The sequence below is a fragment of the Convolutriloba macropyga genome, chromosome 8 (genome assembly GCF_964194025.1).
Source record: "Convolutriloba macropyga chromosome 8, txConMacr16.3, whole genome shotgun sequence".
In the NCBI taxonomy this organism is placed as follows: domain Eukaryota; kingdom Metazoa; phylum Xenacoelomorpha; order Acoela; family Convolutidae; genus Convolutriloba; species Convolutriloba macropyga.
In genome coordinates this window covers 8,348,514-8,374,477 of record NC_134475.1, presented here as the reverse complement: position 1 = coordinate 8,374,477, position 25,964 = coordinate 8,348,514, and the positions used below count along the sequence as shown (strand labels likewise).

The window sequence follows — 25,964 nt, the reverse complement described above, 5'->3', positions numbered from 1 at the left end:
AGCGAAGTCATATATACAGATGAAAACTTCACTTTGTAGAAGAAAGTTTTAACTCTTTGAAACGCCCTCTCTTCAAACAGAATAAATTCAATTGAATGAAAAGCGAGCGCGGTGGAAACTCAATAATGGTTAATTGTGTATATCGTAATTAATCTCAAATTATAAAAATCATTGTCTTTTTTCGGAGATCTTTTGAAAACGCCTGTAAAGATTGAACATTTATTGTAATTTATAGCGAGCATTATCTCATTGGCTCAGTTTTTTTTTGCCGCAGGCCCTTAGTTAAAAAAGATACATCATATGTACAAAAAATATACACTTAACAAAGATATGCTGGATTAATAAGATGTGAATTAAATTAGCCTAAAATTGAATTTGTGAATATATCATATTTTCAATCTTCAATCGAAGTTTGTATTGTCAAAAGGTGAGTCGAGTCATCTAAGTTTTTCTTATAACTTCTTATGACTTTTCTTCAAAAAAAGTTTTCAGTGATCGTTTAGAAAACTTACGCTAAGTATTATCACAATCAAGGTTTATTCAGTCTCAAATATCGCGCAAATTGCCAATTTTAACACAAGTTTTTTTTTATTTACTTGTTGTTTCTGATATAATTCATTTTCTGAATTGTTTACTAACCTTGTTATAGTCCGTGGAGCTGTTATTTCCTGTCAGACTGCCAAGAATGCACCAAATTTTTGTACTTTTGTATAAAATTTTTTTTCAAAAAACACGCCAAACACAAACTGTCAAAATCAGTCATCGGTCTCAACTAAACAATGGAACTCGATAGCTGAAATTTTGTATTTTTCGGTCCCAATAACAAAATTAACCCTGTTTGATGTTTACATTCAGAAATAAACTCTCCTTATCTTACCACATTTAGCGTTAAATACAGTGAGTGCGTTTATTTTTCTGAGAAACAATTTTTAAAGATATTAAAAACTGCTCAAGAAAGCTCCTCACAACTTTGATTACGTAATTAGCTATACAACCCTATCTTCTTATTACCAATCCGCTATTGCGTGACAATTTGATTCCATGAGTTGTTTCTGATGAGGAAAATGATCAATTTGTTTTGTTTATAAGTGCCAATTGTGCTGCTATTGAGTAAAAATTTATTGACAAAAATAATTTACTAGATTGTTCATTTCAATTTCATCAGGTTCACCAAAAATCATCAATTATTAAGAACAAAAACGAGAAGAAAATTGAAACCAATAGGAATACGGCGTGGTGATTAAATGTCCCCTTACTTGCAGTTCGTTTATGTTCACAGCACATTTACTGGTATATATAATGGTTTATTTTTAAATTAATTATAATTAATTAGTTATAATGTTTTAATTATAAATATAATGAAAAATATGTTGCCCTCAATGCATTTTAATTGTCTGCCAAATTTTCGGTTACCCCAATGCATTTTAATTATCTGCCAAATTAAAATCTCGATTTGGTTAAAAAAACTTTTCTCAACAACAAATTTGGCAAATAATTTTTTGCAGGCCGTAAAGGATTCAAAATTCAAAAAAATGGAAAACGAAAGCCTTAAAAAGTGTTCTTATATGTATTGAAAACCCAGTGCTGACAAAGTATTAAAACTTTTTAAGGTTAACTTAGATTTTACGCAAACTATTTCTCGATGCAATCAGTATTAATTAGCATAGCTTACGATGAAGCTTAAGACTTTGTTTGTGTTCAAACAACTGTGGGGCGAAAAGTACCTAAAATAAAAACAAACAATTTCCTTGTTGAAAGCTACAAAATTTTTCCATAATTGAACCAATCTATTTTTTTTTTTCATTTTAAAGCTATATTACTATATTGTGCCCTTTGCAGAAAAATGTATATAAGAATTTCAAAAGAATTGAATTGATAAATTTGTTAAAGACACAGACAACTATAATAGGATTGATACTTTTTCCTAAAAATTCCATGCTGACTAAGAGTTTTATCTGTTTGAGAAAACCTCTATCTAGTTGAGAGACAATCACAGAGTAAGAATCTCACATTATCCGTTCTTTTTGCAAACACTTTAGCGTGACTTCTTTCAAGCTCACCAAATATGAAACTCAGAGATAAACTTTCTCTAACTTTTCTTGAATAATTCAATTCGGGATGAAATCTATCGGAATTTCAGAGCGGTAAAATTATTATGAACGCCTGCACTTCTGCGCCGTAGTTTAACAGATTAATCGAAACAAGCAAAAAAGCCTACGTGTTTTGTATTCGCGAGTAATCAAATAAGACTGTTCAATTTAATTTTTATCAAAAGATGACATTTATTTTCCCCAGTTACTTAAAAATTTTCCGAGAGCAGGTTTCAATACATCGAAAACTGGAGATATCGCCCGCTTAATTTTAATTAAAAAAATTGCAAAGATTTTTTTTGCTTAAGCTTCTCACAACTAAATCTAACTCTTGCCTCTTTTCGAACTTTTAGTGGATAATATTAATATATATTTAATCTCTGTTATGAGAATAAAATTTTATTACTAGAATGTTTATTTGTTAAGGTGCTACGACGCAGTTGAATTTTACAATGATAGACTTTAAAATTTATGTTCTGTAAAAAGTTTTCAAAAATGGAGAAAAGTAGATTTTTTGTTACCTCATGTTCCCATTATGAGTTTCAAGTTCAAATTTGTCTCCTATGGAAGTGAAAAAGAGTACTGGACAAGACATAAACAAATTGTAAATAAGTACTGATGCAGATACTTATATTCATGTCACTTTTTTGGTGTGTAAGACTTGAGCCAAGTCTGTTATTAAAATCCTCAGACTACAGTGAACTACTTCGCAACATTGTCATTCGATTGGTTAATCTAAGAGCCGCGCTTTTATGTTTGAAAATAGCCAATTTCAAGCGCCAGAGAGAATCAAAATAAAATGCATATAAAACCTGCATTCTCCATCGTCGATTATATGTTGAGACATGGAATTCCAAACAGCTTTGTCCTTATTTCAGATCCCAGATTGAATAGGAAGCGAATTGAGGAAACCAATAACAGAAAAAGAAGATAAACGTCTGAAGTGGTTCTGTAATCATGGGGCCTTTTTCGCCGACAGTTGTGGCAAAGCTGTTCTTGGTTTTGATGTTGGTCATGATTCAAAACCAACCTGCAAATGCCGATCCAAGCAGTTAGTACTCTATTTGACCTATCAAATGTTCCAAATCGAATTATCTCATTATTTTAACAGTCACTGTAATAACAGATCGAATATGCTGATAATTGTTCTAAAATTCTTTTTCCGCTTGCGAACCATATTCTGCACCCCCCCCCCCACCTGTTACAGAGCACGTCCAATTTCGCAGTGAACCGATAAATGAAAATATGCTACGTGATAGTGTGCGGTGCCAAAAAATAGCTGCTGTTTGACCAAAAATTGTATCAGAATTTAAAGTAACACCAGCTCAATTGATGTTCTTTTAAGGTCAAATATCATTTATCTTGACAATTATGACATATTTGATGGCATTATATTGGAAACTTCGAACGCTGTAAAACTGGACATTACAACGCGTAAGAAAAATGAAATTGGGCATGATATAAGTATGAGCTAGTGACCAGGCTCGGGTTCTGTTAGCCATTTTTATTCAAAGTTTACAGCCCGCAGAGAAATGAAAATCAAGTCCCCCAGTTTTGAATTTTCTTAAGTTTGAATGTTCCTCTGCTAATACAACTTTTATCAAACCTATTCGAGCCCAATTCTTTTTCTATGCTTTCTTTTTCCCTGTGTGAGTTGTCATGCGGTTTATCAATCTTTTATCAGAGTGTACTTTCGCTCCGCATAATCCGATTTGATATTGTGACTTTGTTTGGTTGATTTCATTCCGCAAACATGCTTAGAATTCTGTAACAAAGAATTGTTTATGTCCAAAATAACTTTGACGGTATTCGCTCCACGAATACAAGTGATGAATTTTCTAGAGTGTTTCGCTTTGCGAAAGACTGAACTTTGAATTGAATTACTATTGCGTGATTCGCCTGGCAAAGGATAGTGTTGGAAGAGAGCTAACAGAACAATGTGGTGCGATTCAAGAGAATGAAAGTAAATACAAATTCAGATTTAGTCAGCAATTTGATTAAAAACTTGAACATAAGGCAGAAATTACCAAATAAAAATAGCGTCAAATTCTCAGGAAACTAAACTTATCATCAGACAATGAACCAGATACACAATTTAAATTTAATGAACAACCAATTGAAAAAACTTGCAACTCAGGACATGAAATTTTACAAAAAGTACGAAAAGTCAAGATGAAGTGGATAAAGATTTAAATAACTTAATGATTGGCACCGCTAATTTAATCAACCTCAACGCTACCTGTAATACCATATCATATTTCCCCATTTGGTTATAAGAAGAGCGGAAAATTAATTACATATGTACTGGTTATCGAATCTAATAAAAGAATTGTTTTATTTACAAAGTTTGTTTTCTTAGTCAGATTCTGAGTCACATGCACATTCAACTTTCATAGCCGTCATTAAGGTTTCTTCGTAGTTTGCGGAGACGTAGTATTGGACTGGATATGGTGGATTCGTTGCGCAAGATCCAGTTTGGAAACTTGTTTCAGTGCTGTCAGGGTTTTAGCATTCTGTTTCTTGAGGCGCTGAGAATATATTTCTACTTGCTTTTTGCTTTTGTTTTATGATTTGCCGCCACTTTTGTCTTGAAGGAGCCTGTTTTAAGGACAATGATGGAGGGCACACTTTTGTTGTGATTAACGATTCATTCAATTCACTGTTTAATGGTGATCTGCGTTGCCGTTTGCTCTTTTGCTGTGTTGAATAAGCTATTGCAGCTTATCTCTGTTCAATTTTTTGCCAGGGCAATGCAATGATTTGCTTTACGGGATTAGTACATATATTTGTAATGTATAGACTTGTGCAATTTTTTTGGACATTCAATATTTTTTCTCCTCCCAACTTGTTACGGACATCATTAGCAAGTTTTGTATTATTTCCTCTGATCTTTTCTCGCTATTGGAATAGGGTCGTGGCTCCGCGTAATGTCTCGAATCTGTTTGGCGTCCTGCTTTCGTTCGTGAATTTCGCAATATCTCAATTTCCGGCGGTTAATTCCTGTTTTCCGGTTTCTTTATCACTGATGTATAGTCGTCCGTCTATATTACTAAGGATCCTGGAGCTAGAAAACCGTATCCACCGTCAAGACTTATTTGAACCCTTACTTTTGGTTTTTTGGCCAGATTTAATTTTTCGGTTCGGGTGATGTTTCGGTTCGTGGAATACGCAATCCTACTTCTGGGTGTTGGATTACTTTTGATTCCTTATTTGAATCCGCATTTCTCCGGTTCACTGCGTCTTGAGTTAGGGCAAGTGGTCGATGTTCAAAATCACTATAACTTCTTGAGCCACCTTGCCAACGCTTTTCTAGTATCAGCTCATCCCACTGACTGCTGACTGCTAACTGTCATGTATTTGTTTTTTTCCTCTGTCGCTTTTCCGTTAAGGGTTTTGGTCGTCACTCCGCGTATTAATTCAAATCAGTTTGGCATTCTGCTCTCAATCCGATTTTCTCAAGATCAGAAATTCGGATGGTTACTGCTTGTTTTCTGGGTTCCTTTATCAATGATATATTGTCGTCTGTCTTTATCACTGATGATCCTGGGGCTAGAACTTCGCATAAATCGCCAGTACTTTTTAAACGCCTATTTTTGTTTCTTTTCGCTCAATTAATGTTTTTGATGCAATTTTTATTGCAAATATGCCTGGCACATACGCATGAGAGTGACTGGATGACAATTTTTTTAAGAAGTTGTTTTGAAAAAAAAACAGAAAATTTGGTTTTGATATTTAACAATTAATTGTCCCACCTTTTTTCCTGCATAAGAACAATTGTTTTCTGTAAACAAAACTGTTTCTTATTGCAAGTGAGGTGCCGATAATTGGTCACAATGAAATTTTTACAATTGGCTCAAAATAGGTCGCAGTTTCTCCATACCTCAATCATTTCTGTTTTGACTGAGATTCTACCAACTGAACAAAATTATTAGCTAGCATATAGTTATACGAAATATAAAACAATAATAATTTAATAAAAGCCTGATATGTAGAGTTACATTACGTTAAAATGAGCATGATAACTTATTTCTTTTAAAGTTACAGCATAGACGCTATCAGTTAGTATACAATCCTGATATTGCCTCCTTAGACTCTAAGTTCTGAGTTTCCATCTGCAAATTTTGGATAACTGCTCGGAGATCATATACGAATTTTCCGTCAAGTGAACTTAACAACCTTTTCTCATATTATATTCAATGTAAAGTTTTGGAAAATGAAAAACATGAATATTGATGAACAGAGGCAAGAAAATAAAACCTAAAGTAAAAAATGTAATATAAAACTGCAAACATCTCAATCGCCAAAAGAGCAACCCTACTTCAGTAGTTTATTCTATTAGTTTCGAAAAAATTCTACGGCGAATCTGTTTCTCAACCGATCAAGATGAAAACAAAACAAGATCATTTCAGCACATCGTTTTTATTATAGCTTTGATTTATCTTCATTTTTGTCATCAAACACTATTCGCAGAAAAAAATTCAGATCTTGAAATCGCTTTCAGTTAAACGTTCAATGTCATAAGCAGTTAAAACATCGTTATCCCCATCAGTTTTGAATGTTGGTTCAACTTCTTGTCAATTCTTCTTTTTGGTAATGCTCACAACTTTTTTTGCTACAATTTTGGCAGCAATGCGGATTTCTAATACTATTAAGCAGTTCCTTGCAAATTGTTCTTGGATTCTAGTAAAGTATGTAACAACAAAACTTAGTTAGACAATTTAATATAAAGGTGAGATATTTCTTGTTCTCAGGGTTGAGCCTTTTTTATAGCAGTCGCTTTGCCTTTTCTGAAATTTTCGATTCACAATTTTTCTTCACCTTACTCGTTTCTTCACCTACATACTCCATGGTATCCAGGTTTTGCAATATTTACAATATATTTTTTTGAATTTTCTTCAAAATTTACTATTTTGCATTTTCCTGGCCTGCCATGCGTGTTAGTCAGTTGAAATCCAGTTTCAGTTCTGGACAAAAATGGGTCCTGATTAGACCGACCCTGACGCAAGTGACTTCTGATAAGACTTTTGTGTGCTCGAAAGTTGGTGTGTACTCATGGTGCGCTTAAAACGATCTTTGATCAAACATCCCCAGTCAACGCAACGTGAACCGAAATCAGAAAAGTGCCAGAGCGTTCAGCATAATTTATTGTAATTTAACCATAACATCGATTAAAATTTCAGACTGTTGTCCAGACTTTTGTGCGCCCGAAATCATTGATCGCTCCTCCAGTAAGCTCAAAGCTGCAAAAAAAGCATATTCTATACAGTTTTGACTTTCTCGCTCTCTGATTGGCTGAGAGCTGAATCAACTGTTAGGCTAATTTGGGAGCTCTCATTAGACCGAACACATTTTTCAAGCAATGTATATTGTATACTTTTGGGGATTGCTTGTGGTTTTTATAGTCTGTTTCCTTCGATTTGACATAATATACAATGCAGGTTTTTTAATAATTAGGTTTTGCTGTTTCTCTCAATTTTGCCGCGTCCCTAAATCTACATACCTATAAATGAGGATATCATCAGCATAACTTTAAACAGTGACCGCCTTTTTATTGCCCTATTAGCACCTATTGTTCGAAGCAGTTGATCAGAAAATTGTTTGCTTGAAACAAACTAAAATCAGACTTTCGAGCAATAGAAATTTCTTTTTACATAATTATTTAGCTCTTTAGGCCACCTTTCGTTGCTATTTGAACCCTGCTATTTCAGAGTGTCGTGCCATCGTCCAAGAAGCGGTAAATTTAAAGTAATTTGCTGCACCGAGTCTTGGTTTGGTCAAAAAATAATGTAAGATTAGCGATGAATAGCGGCAAAAAAAACTTTCACCGCAAAGCGCCAGCATCATTTAGCGTTCATTGCGGTGAATTTTTGCGGCTTTTAGCAATGAAAATTTTGTCAGTGCATTCACCGGATTTCTTACAAAAAAGAAACTTCCGCACACAGATTCCAACCTCTCACCTTGTGCATGTCAACAACTCCTTATCCACTGCGCCATCTGGCACTTACAGAAATGCTATTTCCTGTGAATTTAAGATAGGCGTTGAAATTAGCGCAGTGAATATTTGTAAGATTTGCGATTTTAGCTGTTAAAATTTTTTTCACCTTATTCTGCTGGTCGCATTAAAAATTTTTTTCACCGCATTCTGCTGGTAGCTTTGAAAATTTTGAAAAAGGTTTTTTCACAAAAATTCAACGCATTGATAGCAAGTCTTACACTTTTAGCGGTTTTCAACGGTGACACCTCGACCCGGGGCACAAAGAATATGGAAAACTTTCTTCAAATATAAGATTTTTGAGCAGCTTTTGCTGAAACTGAACAGGACTTCTGATCAAATTTCAAGTAAATTCTCCCATTTTTCCGATCTTCACTTGACCGGCGTAATTATATTGCACAGGCTATTGCACAGGTTGATTATACAACAATTCTTTGAAAAAACGTTTCGATGGTAATCTCAGATACAGAATACTACAGCAATTGGAGTGTACGGACAATAAATTTTAAAAATGTAGTTTAAAAGAGACAATTCATTACACATTTTCAGATAAAAAAGTAGAAAATGGTAAATGCTTATTTAGTTAAATACTCAAAAAACCATCAAAAAACCCGTGAACTTCAAATTTATATGTGTTTTTATGCGTTTTTTTGCCACTCAGAGAGCATTGAGTATTTTTTAAGAGTTTTTCGCGAGATGTTTTTTTTTCATCACCAAAAAAATAGCAACCAATGTGTTTGCCTGATTGGCCGAAAGGGACTTTAGCCGACAACCGAAAACTAAGAACTTAACCAGAAAAACCGGCCGCGCACCAAACTCCAATAACTGCAACGAACTATTGATATTTTGAGCAATCCAATATTTTCAGACCACTCACTGTTAAGTGTACGCTAAATTTTCCATTTTCCCCCTTGATGCTATACACCTCCTGTCAGCCAGTTTTCTTAGCACTGGTTGCCAAGATACTATAGACTCTATACTTGGCTTGGATGGGTCAACCCGCTGGGAAAATTTTAAGGAAGTCAACCCGGGTAATTAGATTTTACATTTCAGTCACTGAGTTCATTCAAGACACAGTGCATCCGGGCGACAGAGGAGCCTTACAAATCTCAATCCCTACCACTGGAGTGTACAGTGAACTAAAACTGGAACTGTACGATGCCTCAACCGGGAATCTGGTGCGAGGGAAGGACGTCTGTGAGCCGATTACTTCGACCCTTTTCACGGGAGGTAATCACGTTACCTAGATTTTTTCATATTTCGAGGGGGTGGAGTCCCGGGTCGAGGACAGATTGGAAAAAAATGTAAGATAAATGGTGGACAGTTGTTTTGCTCACCGCAAAATTTGTACATATTTTTGCGGTGAAAAGCGTTGAAATTATGTAATTTCACCACTAGAGTAAGCGGTGAACTAACAAAAATTTACCACATTTCATCGCTAAAAAATGTAATTTCACCTCTCACGACAGGTTTCCGTCCTTACATGGGTTCGAATATCACACCTCCAGCAAATCCGCCACTTCTTCTTCCACTACGCCACCGCTCACTAAATTATTTTATACTTGTTTTGAAATTAAACCAAATTCACTGTACTTTCTGTAAAACATGCACAATGAATTTTTGTAAGATTTGCGATTGTTTGGCGGTGAAATTACATATTTTAGCGGTGAAATGTGGCGATCTTTTGTAAGCTCACCGCTTACTCTAGTGGTGAAATTACATAATATCTTTGCTTAGAAAAAATGTTCCGAAAAATCGCAAGAAATTGGGGGTAATTATAGGGGAGATGAAAATTAAAAATTCCTCCCTTATTTACCATTACGCCCCCTTATCCTTCATCGTTTTAACCACTAAAATCACCACCTAATCTTACATCTGATTGACACTTTTCTTCTAAGCGGTGATTTAATGCAATTTCACCATTAAATTAAGCGTTGAATTTATGTAATTTCACCGCATTCACTCCTTATCTCAAACAAAAGATCAGTCTGAAATGTGGGGAATAATAAGAAAAAGGGCAACTAAGAACAGGCTACTGTAGGCCTAACACTGTTCCACTGCAATTACGCAGGAACCAAAATTAATTTATTTATTAATAAGTTGGACACTTTGTTAAGCGCCGAAACTATGTAATTTTACCGCTACCAGGAGATAATTTGTGTCACAGCTTTCAACGACTGATTTATGTAGTTTCACCACAATCATCGCTTTTCTTACCAATTTTCTGCTTTCACCGTTTATTTTGCATAATTTTTGCGTTGAATGACAGTAACCCTCAAACCGAAGCGTGTGTGTGTGCGTGTGTGTGTGTGTGTGTACATGTCTGTTTGTGTGTGTGAGTAGAGTATGTGTGTATTGTGTGTATCTGTGTGTCTGTATGTGTGTCTGTGTGTGTGCGTGTAAGTGTAAGTGTGTTTGTGTGTGTGGTGTAAGTGTTTGTTTGTGTGTTTGTGTGTATTGTGTATCTCTCTCTGTGTGTTTGTGCTTGGGGTGGGGGATGATGATCTTGGAGGTGGTTTGCGGGGGAGGGAGAACGTTTACTATACAGCCCCTCTCCACCAAGAAAATCGAGGCCGCATTGCTTTGATAGTAAAAAAAGCTGCATTTTGTTGCATGATCACGGTTCCAATAAATCAAGTTCTATTTCGGTGGCTCAATATATATGCATAAAGTAGTATAGGCAAAACAATAAACAAAGGATACAATCAGAACTTCTTCTTTTGATAAAATTTTAAAAACCAACCAGTTTCAAGGCCATATCTGCGTATTTTTTAAAGAATAATTCTAAATAGGCCTACAATTATGAAGCAAGGGAACTGAATGCGCTGAATTTATAGAAAAAAGCAGCTCAGAACCTTTTACATTTTTCCCCAAAATGCGGAGAAACCGTTTAAAAATCTACAGAAACTCCAAGAATCTCTTACTGAATTTTAGCGCTGTTCAACAGAACTCTTACAGTACGCTTTATAAATATAAAATAAAATTAAATGGTAAGAGTTTGAGGCATCACTAGAGATTGTAGCTGGCAGCATATAGCTGGAAGTAAAGACCTCCTTGACAAATAGAAGAGAAATTTTAGAACTTTTTTATAAAAAAAACGTAATCATTCAGAAATTATTAATGAGGTCATCGCTCTACTTTTGAAAGTGATACAAAATCTGAAGCTCAAAAAGAAAAAAAGATGAGGTACTCTTAAAGTAGTGCGTGATATAGAACTTAACTTCAGATAGTTGCTCTCTTTCAGTTTTAAATTTTTAGTTTCTTCTGTGCCGTACAAAAGGTTTCGAAACAAAGCAACAATTTTAAAAGACAACCCATATGAGAAAACAAAATTAGTTTCAAAAGTACCTGATGTTGTCAAAACGTCAAAAGAAAACCAGAATTGATGAATTAAATAGTACTTAACTTTTTCCTTGGTTATTTGCTAAAAAAACTGGTCCTTACTTTTGCTCATCTAAAAATTTATAGTTACTGGTTGATGCAATTGCTACTTATCATACAGGTAACAGCGGTATGAAGAGCAATGTAATCGTTAAAAAGGTCTTTTATGCCTATAGACGTATAATTGAAGAGGCAATCAAAACTTGTTCATTTTTACCTCACGAAGAAGTAATTCTGACCTGTCATTATTCAAATTACGTCACAAGAATACAAAAAAAAACGACAAAAACCAGCAAACATTTCTTTTAAAATATTTCAAAAATCTAACACTCAAATGATGTCGCAACGGTTTAATCTTTTCCTTAATTCAATTCCGCTTTTTATTTGTGAAACTAAGTCAAAGGACTACAAAAAAGAACAAAACAGCGACAAAATTCAAAATTTTACCAACAGATTTAGAAAATCGCACTATTTAAGCCATTAAAACTTTGAGATTTTCAATCCAATGACAATTATGTTAAATTGGGTGAATTTCCATTATTTACGTGAGACTGATTTCACCTTGGGTGGTTCCTCTTTGTAAAAGTTTCATGTGAAAAAGACAAAATAAACATTAAATAATGATTAAAACAGGAAACTCATAAAAACTCTTATCAAAACATTGTCTAAACCCTGAGACCATCAGTTGAACGATCAAACCCACAGCAAAAAATGTTTTTTTTTCGGCAAACATTTGATGATACCTATCAATGAGAGGACTAAGCTGTAGGATGACAAAGAGAAAAGAGGGACGTTGAAATGAAACTATTTTCTGAAAATATTTTTATCGCAAAGTCATTAAAACCATTAGGTTTAAAACTATAAAAACATTTAAACCATTTAAAACTATAAAATGAATTTTTTAAGAGGTTTCATGTAAAAAGCCAAAACAGTCACTAACATCTTTCTGAATCTAGCATAACTTGAACCACTACATACAGAACAACTATCAGTTAAAAACTCTGATAAATTAAGCACGACAACTGTGTCGCAGACCCATAACCAAAAAATCAATTATAAAGCATTGCGCATTTTTTGATGTCATTTAGCTTGTCAAAAATTGTGATAATTTTTGAAACAAAAATGAGTCTCAAAAATGCCAAATATATAAAATTTTTTTGAAATCTTGTATTACCAATGAGCAAAAGCTTTTTTAAAAAAAAACGTTAAGCAAGCTAAAACAAAATTCACATTGAAGCTGTTGATACTGATACCCAGCTACACATCGACAATTTTTTTTAAAAAAAGATGAAACGATGAAAAGATGAACAGAAATCGTTCCAGAAGTACTGATGTCTTCAAAATGTCGAAAGAGAAAACAAGAAATGATGAATTAAATATTATTAGCTTTTTCCTTGACTATTTGCCGAAAACTGCTCCTAACCTTTTTCATCTAAACATTGATAATTGCTGTTCGATGCAATTGATATTTATCGTACATGTAACAGCTGTATGAAGAACAATAATATCTTTAAAAATGTTTCTTTTTACCTATTGACGTATAATTGAGGAGGCAATCAAAACTTGTTCATTTTTACTTCACGAAGAGGTAAATCTGACCTATCATTATTCAAAATAGGTAAAAAAGAATACAAAAAACGACACAAACTAGCACAAATTTCTTTTAAATTAATCAAAAAATTTAGCAAGAAAAAGGTTTCGCAACGGAATAATCTTTTCCTTTAGACCATGAAAAAAGTTCAATTGCGCAACTCATCAGCGCCGATGGGACCTCCCCAGGGGTGTATTAAAGTGTACAAAAAACAAAAAACAACCTCTCCAATATGTTTTATTTATAAAAATGAAAATGATTAGTCTCAAAGCCAAGAAACCATAAGTTGAGAACAAAACAGTTTAAAAATTGGATTTTTAAAACTTAAAAAGATCATGGCACCTGTTTGTACAGAGACTAAGCTAACTATTGACAGAGCAAAGATAAAAAGCGGCAAAACTAAAATAAAATTCTGGATTTCTTTTTAAACAAATGTTCTATGTATTCAAAAACCTGTAAGCGTTCAAATAAAAACCAACAGAGGTTAAGATACAACTTTCTATTAATCCAAATGCGCTTGTTATTTGTGAGATTAATTCATAGGACTACAAAAAAAGCAGAAAACAACAACAGAACTCAAAAATTTAAAAACAGATTTAGAAAATTCCACATTTGAAGCCCTTGAAACCTTGAGAATTTCAATCCAAAGAAAATTATGTTGAAGTGGCGGTATTTTGATGATTTACTCGAAGCTGATTTGAACATTAGTGGTTCTCTTTGTATAGGATTTATTTGAAAAATACAAAAAGACAAAAAGACATGAAATAATGGTTAAACAGGAAACTCATAAAAACTCTTATCAAAACATTGTGTAAACCCTGAGGCCATCAGTTGAACGATCAATCCAACATTAAAAAATGTTTAGTTCGGCAAACATTTGATGATACCTATCATTAAGAGGACTAAGTTGTATGATGACAAAGAGAAAAAAAGGGAAGTTGAAATGAAATTTTTTTTGAAAATATTGTATCTCAAAATCATGCAATTCATTAGCCATAAACTAAAAATTTACTTTTTAAATTGTTCCATATAAAAATCTAAGACAGCAACTGAAATCTTTCTTAATCTAGCATAATTTGAACCACTCCATACAGAAAAACTATACAAATAAGTGACAGATTTTAAAAGTTTGAGAAATTTTGCACAAGAACGGCGTCGCAGACCCAAAACCATAGAATATTCACCAAAAAAATCAATTATAAAGCATTGCGCCTTCTTTAGATTTAATTTGGCTTGTCATTAATTGTGATAATTTGTGAAACTCATGAATCTCAAAACTGCCAAATATATAAAATTCACGCTTTTTTATGAAACTTGTAGTACCAAAAAACAAAAATATTTTTTAAAAAAACAATTACGCAAGCTAAAACAAAGTTCTTTCTGAAGCTGCTGTTACTGATACTAAGCGACACATGAAAAAAATTTTCGAAAAAAGATGAAAGATTCAAATTTTCACCTAAGTTTTCTTAAAAACGTATACAAAAAATCATTTGGGCTCTCAGATATCAATTGAAAGGAAGATATAATTTTTTGTGCCAATTAAAGAAGCCAATCGGATTTTATTTTTAGTGAGCCTAAATTATGAGACATCAAAAATTAAAGAGTTAAATCAAGACGTAAGGAATCAAATTAAACTTTTTCAAAACGCTTTTCAATGCCTTAAAAACAATAAGTCTACCAAAACATCTTCACGCCTACCAAAACATCTAGTTGTTCCATATATTTGCCAAATAGATTTTTTGGCAAATGATATGTATCAAGGGGTTAAAAATAAGTGTTGAGTTTGGACAAATAACGAGTTAAAGCGGATAATCATTTTATTCAAGAAGGCTCTTACAGAAAGCGGAAACATCTTTAGTCAGTTTTAAAAATTGATCTAGATTTTCCAGGTCTTCACATCTGGCAAACTTATGAAATGTGATCTAAAAACATATTTGGCACCATTTTTTCAAAAAAAATTGCAAGTTCAAAAAATTAGCAGACAATAATTGGATGAAACCATTCAGCAAGCCTTCTCTATTTATACCCGGGTTGAGGTTTGGCGGTGAATTTTCGTAAGAAATGCGGTGAAATGCGGTGAAAACAAAATTTCATGGCGTATTTCTTACTTCTTTTTGCGGTGAAAGCGGTGAATCACTGTGAATTATTTATTTTCACCGCGTTCTCAGAATTCTTACAAAAAAAAGAATCGTTCCTACACGGGTTCGAACCTCTGACCTCCTGCATGCCATCTTCTTATTCCACTGCGCCAAATATCACGTACTGCATTGATCTTTCTTGTGAAATTAAATCAGATTGAGTAGAGGTTGGAAAAAAATGCGGTGACTTTGTAAGAAATGCGGTGAAATGTGCTGAATTATTTTTGTTTACCGCATTCACCGCTTTCACCGCATTTCTTACATTAATGTGCCACAAAAGTTGATGCGGTGAATTTTTATCAGAAATGCGGTTAATTTTGCGGTCAATTTTTGTAAGAAAAGCGGTGAAATGCGGCCAAATTTTTCTTTTCACCGCAATCACCGCATTTCTTACAAAAATTCAACGTATTCACCGCATTTCGTACAAAAATTTGCCCAAAAACCTCTACCCGGGTATAGCTTAAACCAATAACATTGTTTCTGACCATTTTTGTTTCTAAATAAACGGAAATTTTGGCTATAATTACAGAAAAAAAGTGAATAAAACAAAGCAAATAGGTCTACTATTCACAAAAATTAAAACTTTTACAAAATCTTTTGAATTATGTATTCTTTGCTGAACGAGTTTTTGAGTTTGAGTATATAGTTCTTCTCTCCCAGTAAAGAGAATTTAAAAGCTTCTTCCAAGGGCCAATTCGATTTTTCAATGAAATCGTTTCATATTTTCCTGCAAAATATCCGCGGACTTGGATTCGAACAGCTTCTAGTACGAATCTCACTTTGTTGAATTTTGATTTTTTTTACAATTTATATTGCCACGGATACACGGCTTGCCAGAGTCTATCGCTAAAGACTTTTTTAAATATTCTGAACAGTTCTGGCTCTCTAGCTATAGGTTCCGAACATTTCCGATAACGCTCCACGCATTGCCAAGCGGTAATATGGAAGAAATGAAAATTGCGTAACTTTTCAAGAAACGTTGAACTAATTATAATTTTAGGCCTGAAAGATTGCGAAAACGTTACTGTGCCTTCCAAACCACTCTAGGTGCTAGCATTCTCAGGCATAACACAGAATGCTTGTGATGAGCGGTGATAAAACATGGAAAAAAGCAGATTTTAACAATGTTTGCACTTATTTCTGCGAAGACAAATGAACAGAAGAGATCCACAAAAGAACATCAAAGCCAGTAAAAATAGGGAACTGATGGATTTCCTTTCTGCGTTGCTATGTTTGTTTTCATGTGCGTGTAAGTGCGTGCGTGTGCGTGCGCGAGTAAGTGTATGTGTGTGCGCGTGTGTTTCTGTGTACGCATAATGTGTGTGTGTGTGCGTGCGTGCGTGCGTGCGTGTGTGTGTGTGTATGTGTGTGTGTGGGTAAGTGTGTGTGTGCGAAGGCGCGTGTTTCTGTGTGTGTATGTGTCTGTTTGTTCGTCTAAGTGTGTGTGTGTGTGTGAGTGTCTGTGTGTGTTATTGTGTGTGTGTGTGTGTCTGTCTGTTCGTCTAAGTGTGTGTGTGTGTTTGTGTGTGTGTGCGTGTGTGTGTGTAGGTGTGTGTGTGTAAGTGTGTGTGTGTGTGTGTTTGTGCGTATTTGTGTGTGTGTATGTGTGTGTGTGCGTAAGTGTGTGTGTGTGTGTTTAAGTGTGTGTGTTTGTGTGTGTGTGTTTGTGTGTGTGTGTCTGTTTGTTCGTCTAAGTGTGTATGTGAGTGTGTGTGTGTGTAAGTGTGTGTGTGTGTGTGAGTGTGTTTGTGTGTGTGTGTGTGCGTGTGTTTGTATTCATGTGTGTGTGTGCGCAGGTGTTTGTGTATGTTTGTGTGCGTGTGTGTGATCATTCCTGACAGTACTTTTTTGTCTTTATTGGACTTATTGTTACATTAACTAACTTCCAATGAGGTAACTTCTTTATGTGGGTAATTTCCAAAGACATTGCATAACTTCCTTTTGTGGTCCTGCTAACATTAATTTGGCTTTTCATTTCTACCTGATGATAATATAAAAGTTAGTACTGAAACTTGTTTATGCATCAATCACAAGGTATTTCAAACTTTTTTTGCTGGATAATTTTCCTGATAGTTGACTTTTGTTGGAGACCCATCTCCTGAAACTTATTTCAGTAATTCATGATTTTTGATCAACCCACGGCTGGTCGCAGTCTATCGCTAAAAAGATTTTAGATTATCCATTGGCTCAGAGAATTATGAGGACGCTCCACCCATTGAAATGCAGTAAACTGGGAGAGCGGAAAATTTAAGGGAAATGTGCGTCATTGTCAAAAACCGTCGACTTATCAATATTTCTTGGCGCAAAAGCATTTGAGAGATGTTACTGTGACTTCCAAATCATTCTAAGCTGAAGCAACCTGGGACTCGAAACAGAACGTGAGAGAACTCAAAACTTGTAACTAAGAGTGAGTAGTCAATAACATTGTTGGAAACGGATCGCGAAGAGCGGTGTTAAACTATGGTAACAAGCAGATCACAAAATATGTTTACTATTAGTTTTAATCGTCGGAAAAAAATGTCGAAGACAAATGAACAGACATAATTAAGAGAAGACCATCAAAATCAAAGAAAATAGGGATCTGCATAATTCCTTTTTTGCGTTTCTATGTTTGTATGTAAGTGTTTGTGTGTGTATGTAAGTGCTTAGGCAATTTAGACGATCCCAGACTTGGTTTAGGACTTGCCAAGTCTTCCGCAAGACTTTAATTAAGACTTTCCAGGACTTGGATTAGGACTTGCCAAGTCTTGACCAAGACTTGCATTTACTTTTGCACGTCATTGCCAAGACTTGAATGAAGACTTGCCAAGTAGTCTAGTCCAAGATTTGGATTATGACTTGCCAAGTCGTGACTAAAAATTAGATTAAGGCTTGCCAAGTGTTGCCCAAGACTTACATTTAGACTTGCACGTCTTCGCCAAAACTTGGATTAATACTTTCCAAGTCTTGGCCAAGACTTCCATTTAGACCTTAACGTCTTGGCCAAGACTTCGATCAAAACTTGCCAAGTCTTGGTTTTACACGATCCGCTCTTCACGATTCGTTTCCAACAATGTTATCGACAATTCATTCTTAGTTACAAGTTTTGAGTTCTCTCACATTCTGTTTTGGGTCAACACTTTAGCGATAGTCTGAGACCAGCCATGGCTTGATCATAAATCATGAACTGTTGAAATGAGGTTTGCAAGATGTGTTTCTATCAAAAAATTAACCATCAGGAAAACTATCCAGTAAAAAATTGAAAAGATGAACAAAAAAATCCAAGCCAATGAAGTAGAGAACTGAAGTAAATCCTTTTTTGCGTTGCTATGTTTGTATTTGTGTGCATTTAAGTGTGTGTGTGTGTGTGTGTGTGTGTGTGTGTGTGTGTGTGTGTGTGGGTGTGTGTGTGTGTGTGTGTGTGTGTGTGTGTGTGTGTGTGTGTGTAAGTGTGTGTATGTCTGTTTGTTCGTCTAAGTGTGTGTGTGTGTGTGTGTGTAAGTGGGTGTGTGTGTATGTGTGTGTGTGTGTGTATGTATGTGTGTGTGTGTGTGTGGAAGTGTGTGTTTGTGTGTGTGTGTGTGTGTGTGTGTGTGTGTGTGTGTGTGTTTGTTTGTTTGTGTTTGTGTGCGTGTTTGTGTGTGATCATTTCTGACAGTACTTCGTCGTCAGTAGTGGACCTATTGTTACATTAATGAACTTCCAATGAGGTAACTTCTTTATGTGGGTATTTTCCACAGATGCTGCCTATCTTCTTTGTTTGGGTCTGCTGTCGGTAATTTAGCCTCTGCTGCGAGAAGTGTATTTTAGAAATAATTCACTCCGGTTAACGAAAATTTACTAAGGTTAGTGAGATATCATGTTTGACCAGTATACTAACAACTATGCTTGATGAGCGACCCAAGCGACTCAGTTTCTATAGACAGTAGATAAAATCGAGTTAAACTTGATCCGGATCTTGACATAGGAATTGTGGCGAGTGCGGATTATCTCTGTGTGGTAGCCAATCTTCGACCCACGACAGAGTACCTGGCCAGGGTGAGGGGATATCTGGAGTCTACTGACACCCTCTCTGATTTCTCGGCTAATTTCACCTTCCAGACAGGTAACTTATGTATAAAAGCGTTTAGTTCTACACCCCCGACCTAAGTCTCTTTCTTGGACTACAAGCATGTAAATTAGGAAAATTTAAAAAAATTTGTTAATTAGGAAATTATTGTTTTTCGAATAAGAAACGTGTAAATTAAGAAAATAAAAACGAATAGTTAACTATTCACATGTTTTCCGATGAATTGATTGTACTTGAACTAAAACAGCGATTATAAACGTAAATTCGAGAAAGTTTTAATTCGTCATCTTCGATATTCTCAATACGGGTCCAGACAGCACAATTGAAAATATCCGAAACATGTTTTAACCACAACATCAGTGCTGGCACTGAATTGCAAGGGGTTAGTTTGGCCTCAAAATTAAATAAGATTAGCACCCGATGGCGTGATAGCCGAGAGGAAAGGTGTGTGATTAACACGGTTCTACTTCATTTCACCCCTGCTCATTTAACCCCCTGTCATTTAACCCCGATTTATTCACCCCTCTATCATTTAACCCCTATATCACTTCACCCCTCTATCATTTCATCCCGCTAATTAGCAGTCGACATTAAAGGCATGTTTTGTCATAATTAAGTGGATAGATTAATCTCACGTTCAGTTGTGATAGTTTCATATCAAGTCCCACGGGCCGCTGAGGCATGGCCATGGCCCGCGAGGCATGGCCAAATGATTTTATTGCTAATTTAATAATCCTTATTTTATAGGGATTAAAATCGGGGTGAAATGATAGTGGGGTTAAAAGATAGAGGGGTTAAATGATACAGGGGTGAATAAATGGGGGTTAAATGATAGGGGGTTAAATGAATAGGGGTGAAAAAATGGGACACCGATTAACACACCATTGATCGATAGTTCGATCCCTGCCTCCGTGAAGCTGTCTGTGCGAGGATGAACTCTTACTCAACCATAGCTTCAGGTTGACCAATGTTTGCTGCAATAATCATACCACGTCAAAGTCTCAGACGCAAAAAAAGTGGCCATAGTCACCAAAAAAGAGCATTCATGCTCACTAAATGAACAGTCTGAGATGTGGGGAATAATAGAAAAAAAGGACAGCTGAGAACAGTCTACTGAAGCCTAATGCGGCTCCGCTGCGATTACGCAGAAACAAATTATTTTATTTACACCCTAGCAAATTACACGGGAAAAATAAAAATTCATAATGTTTGGTATTTTTTAAGGAATGAATTTTTGGGCGATTGTAAATGTTTTCTGTTGTCTTCACTTTAACAACTTGTGAAACGCACTGAAAAGGTTGCAAGCTTTTCCTTAATTTATATATTAGTCACTGAAAATCGTGCTGCTTTTTGGCACCGGTTTAGTTTTCAAGTTGGGGTATATTTATATTATTTAAATTTTTGCCGGCTATTTCAAATATTTTTCAACTGTTTTCCGTTCGAATTTCATGGTAACTAACTTTCATAATTAGCTAAAATCTTATCCCGTCAAAGACAATTAATTAGTAATTGAACAAAACATAATGTTTCCTCGTCATGACATCGCGTTTTTTTAACGAGTTTCTGCAATTTCACTAATTTATCTTTTAAATCGATCGAGTTCGCTAATATTCAAATCAATTGTTGCGTCTATGACTATCATTCTTTTGATTTACACTTATAAGTCTATGATGATTAGCTGTTACATGAATTGCTGATTGTTTCTGTATACATTTTTTAGCTGATGGCTTGAAGATAAAATTGTTTTCCTTGCTTTCACCAAGAAACTCCCTGTTAATTAGCTTGGCGGTTAAACAACAACAGCGCTAAAACTCCGCATTACGTAAATACTCCTGCAATAGCTCCAAAAACGTAAGACATTTTTCGATTACTTGGTCAACAAAAAATATATTCAAAAAAATATAATATTAGATGAAAAAACTTGGAATCTAGTGTAATTAGACAAATTAGGTTTCTGTTTTTTTATTTACAGTATAAACAAAGTGTAAAGTTTTGCAAAAAAACTATCCTATTTCTAATACCGGAAGCGGCTCAATAATGATCACCTGTCATTAATAAATACTTCGAATTATTGCGCTGTGTTCAAATTTTTGAAACCACCTACAATCACTTTCTTCGAATTATCAAAATTTCTTTTTCTTCTGAATCAGATCTGAAAACACAAACACTTTTCAAATAGGTAGTTGGAATTGCAGAGGAAAATAACGTAAAGGGAATAGTTTCAACTGGCTAAATATTTCCCGGACTGAACGGCAAGTCAATATGAGTACTGGGCACGTCAAATTGAAAGTCTTATGTCAATACTGGTTCAGAGTTATGATCACGTCACTTTTCAAACTTGTCAGTAAAAATTGAACTCTTGGCCAAGACGTGCAAGTCTAAATGAAGTTCTTGGCCAAGACTTGGAACGTCTAAAAAAAGTCAAAAATGGCCAAAAAAAACCTCAAAATTAGGTCCGAAAAACGCCGAAACTAGCCAAAACAAAACGTCAAAAAAGCCCAGAAAACATCACAAAATAGGAACAAAAAACGTCAAAAATTGCCGAAACAGAACGTCAAAAAAGGCCGAAAAAGCGACAAAAACAAGTTCAGAAAACGTCAAAAATAGCTAAAAACGTTTAAAAAAATAGCCGAAAAAAACGTCAAAATTAGGTCCAAAAATTTATCGATATGTAACCCTGTAAAAGATACGTGACCTCTATAAGTCACCCTGTGCTCGATTGTTAATTTTTCAGTGATTTCGGGACGCAACTACTTCAGACCTATTAATTTTGTTAGCACTCATAATGAGCTCACTCATATCAAAAATTGAGCCCAAAACATTCACTCAAAAAAGTTTTAACTAACCAACACTCGGCATGACCCAGTTTTTTGGGGTACAGAGTCTGAATTCTTGGATAGTCGCCAATACATTGAACAAATCGAACCCAAAGATGATATATTAGAACCCCCTGAAATAAACTTTTGAACTATAAATATATGACATCCCTTTTTAAAAAGTTTGTCAGGAAATAAAGGGCAACGAGCACTGCCACCGGCATTCTGGTTATAACTGCTTGTAATTCGTTATAACTGGTTATTCAGGTTATTCTGGTTATTTGTAACCATTTGGAACAAATACAATGAAACTATCTGATGGCAATATTGGCTCTCGGTCTAATTTGAATGAAGGTATTGCCATATTGGAGGAATTTTGATCTTGTGACTGATTTGAGCCGTTTTGTGCCAAAATAGGGCCAGTTGCGGCTTGATGTCTGATAAGTGGGAATTGGGTAAGCAACGGGAATCTAACTGTATTGCCGGTCTACACAATCTTCCCTCTGATAGGAAAGTTTGACATGATAGGAGGGTTCAACAGATCTGAAAAACCAAGATTTGTCAATTTTCGGCAAAAATTTGGCTTAAAACGGCTGAAAAACGGCTGAAAACGGCCCATAACTACCTGAAATGACCAATTTGGACCTCCCGGAGGTCCTGTAGTAGTGTTTGGCAACATTTCGTACCAGTCTAATATCGATTTTCAGGACCCCGGGAAAGTGGCTAAACATTAACTTGGAGACCGTGCCAGATGTTCTGTTGTCTTCACTTTCCCAACTGTGAACCGCACTAAAAAAGGTTGCAAGCTTTTCCTCAATTTATATATTAGTCACTGAAAACCGTGGTGTTTTTTGGCACCGGTGGCGGTGCAGTTTTTTAGTTGGGGTATATTTATATTATTTAAATTTTTGGCGAATAATTCAAATATTTTTCAACTCTTTTTACGTTCGACTTTCATGGTAACTAACTTTCATAATTAGCTAAAAATTATCCCATCAAAGACAATTAATTAAAAATTGAACAAAACATAATGTGTTTTCGACATGACAACGCTTTTTTTAACAAAATTAGTTTGCAGATTGTACAATTTCACTAATTTATCTTCTAAACCAATCTAGTTTGCTAATATTCAAATCAATTGTTGCTTCTATGACTATCATTCTTTTGATTTACACTTATAAGTCTATGATGATTAGCTGTTACATGAATTGCTGATTGTTTCTGTATACATTTTTTAGCTGATGGCTTGAAGATAAAATTGTTTTCCTTGTTTTCACCAAGAAACTCCCTGTTAATTAGCTTAGCGGTTAAACAACAACAGCGCTAAAACTCCGCATTACGTAATTACTCCTGCAATAGCTCAAAAACGTAAGACATTTTTCGATTACTTGGTCAACAAAAAATATATTTAAAAAAATATGATACTAGATGAAAAAACTTGGAATCTAGTGTAATTAGACAAATTAGGTTCCTGTTTTTTTATTTACAGTATAAACAAAGTGTAAAGTTTTGCAAAAAAACTATCCTATTTCTAATACCGGAAGCGGCTCAATAATGATCACCTGTCATTAATAAATACTTCGAATTATTGCGCTGTGTTCAAATTTTTGAAACCACCTACAATCACTTTCTTCGAATTATCAAAATTTCTTTTACTTCTGAATCAGATCTGAAAACACAAACACCTTTCAAATAGGTAGTTGGAATTGCAGAGGAAAATAACGTAAAGGGAATAGTTTCAACTGGCTAAATATTTCCCGGACTGAACGGCAAGTCAATATGAGTACTGGGCACGTCAAATTGAAAGTCTTATGTCAATACTGGTTCAGAGTTATGATCACGTCACTTTTCAAACTTGTCAGTAAAAATTGAACTCTTGGCCAAGACGTGCAAGTCTAAATGAAGTTCTTGGCCAAGACTTGGAACGTCTAAAAAAAGTCAAAAATGGCCAAAAAAAACCTCAAAATTAGGTCCGAAAAACGCCGAAACTTGCCAAAACAAAACGTCAAAAAAGCCCAGAAAACATCACAAAATAGGAACAAAAAACGTCAAAAATTGCCGAAACAGAACGTCAAAAAAGGCCGAAAAAGCGACAAAAACAGGCTCAGAAAACGTCAAAAATAGCTAAAAACTTTTAAAAAAATAGCCGAAAAAAACGTCAAAATTAGGTCCAAAAATTTATCGATATGTAACCCTGTAAAAGATACGTGACCTCTATAAGTCACCCTGTGCTCGATTGTTAATTTTTCAGTGATTTCGGGACGCAACTACTTCAGACCTATTAATTTTGTTAGCACTCATAATGAACTCACTCATATCAAAATCTGAGCCCAAAACATTCACTCAAAAAAGTTTTAACTAACCAACGCTCGACATGACCCAGTTTTTTGGGGTACAGTCTGAATTCTTGAATATTCACCAATATTTTGAACAAATCGAACCCTAACAAGATATATTAGAACCCCCTGAAATAAGCTTTCAAACTATATATATATATATATATATATATATATATATATATATATATATATGACATCCCAATTTAAAAATTTTGTCAGGAAATAAAGGGCAACGAGCACTGCCACCGGCATTCTGGTTATAACTGCTTGTAACTCGTTATAACTGGTTATTCAGGTTATTCTGGTTATTTGTAACCATTTGGAACAAATACAATGAAACTATCTGATGGCAATATTGGCTCTCGGTCTAATTTGAATGAAGGTATTGCCATATTGGAGGAATTTTGATCTTGTGACTGATTTGAGCCGTTTTGTGCCAAAATAGGGCCAGTTGCGGCTTGATGTCTGATAAGTGGGAATCGGGTAAGCAACGGGACTCTAACTGTATTGCCGGTCTACACAATCTTCCCTCTGATAGGAAAGTTTGACATGATAGGAGGGTTCAACAGATCTGAAAAACCAAGATTTGTCAATTTTCGGCAAAAATTTGGCTTAAAACGGCTGAAAAACGGCTGAAAACGGCCCATAACTACCTGAAATGACCAATTTGGACCTCCCGGAGGTCCTGTAGTAGTGTCTGGCACCATTTCGTACCAGTCTGATATCGATTTTCAGGACCCCGGGAAAGTGGCTAAACATTAACTTGAAGACCGTGGCACATTAAAAAATATTTTAAAATTCGAAGTTTTCACTCGAATTATTTTGAAAAGTTGGTTTTGACTTGGGAATGAACTAGCAAGCGTAATCCAAGTCTTGGCAAAGACTTGCCAGACTTGCAGACCTGTTTTTAGACGTGCACAGTACTGGTATGTGCTTGTAATTTGCAATTTGACATGCTCAGTGCTGATTTGACAATTTTGCAATGTCAAATTTAGACTTGCAATTTGACATGCTCAGTGCTGATCGTGACTTGCAGTTCAGTCCCGGTTGGCAAAATTATCAAACAGACAAGGTACTTGATGCTGTGATTTTATAACTCATCAAAGCACTTTAATTCAAAAAGTAGAAAACGTGTTATTCCTTCATTTTGTTTTTTGAACTATATCACACCAATTTCTTGGGTACGTAGAAAAAATGGCAGAAAGTAGTTTTTCCTATAAATCTCTGACTTATTGTAACGTTTACATCTTTTTGAAAATTTTGACCAATTAGTCTTCAAATTTGTGTCCGCCGCATTGATACTTAGCCTAATATTCATCCCCCTAATTTGCAATAGTTTTCATTGGCTGGTGACCATTTCCCAAATGCATAGTTGTTTATAACGAATGGTTTTTGGGGCCAAATGATCTTTCTCTAAAATTAATATGTTTTGGGTTTATGGAAATAATTTATTTTGATTTAATTTCTGTTTCAGGTGATTCTTTGACTCTGAGCTGCAATGCTGACTCCTACTCCGTCGACTTCTTGTATCGCGATGCTATCTCTAGTTAGTTTCTATTATTCTCCGCC

General features: G+C 35.0%; 1 protein-coding gene across 2 annotated transcripts; it reads left to right on the top strand.

Moving 5' to 3' along the window:
• The first annotated feature begins 232 nt into the window (after positions 1–232).
• LOC142343905 (uncharacterized) lies at positions 233–25,964 on the top strand. 2 transcript variants are annotated; one of them, XM_075395292.1, is made up of 5 exons: positions 233–427; positions 2,969–3,141; positions 9,136–9,312; positions 19,139–19,276; positions 25,870–25,964. In XM_075395292.1, exons 2-5 carry the CDS (start codon positions 3,048–3,050, stop codon positions 25,944–25,946), a joined length of 486 nt encoding a protein of 161 aa, XP_075251407.1. In that variant the 5' UTR covers positions 233–427; positions 2,969–3,047; the 3' UTR covers positions 25,947–25,964. The 2 variants fall into 2 exon arrangements, with proteins under 2 accessions (XP_075251407.1, XP_075251408.1); XM_075395293.1 differs by lacking the exon at positions 233–427 and adding an exon at positions 438–1,290.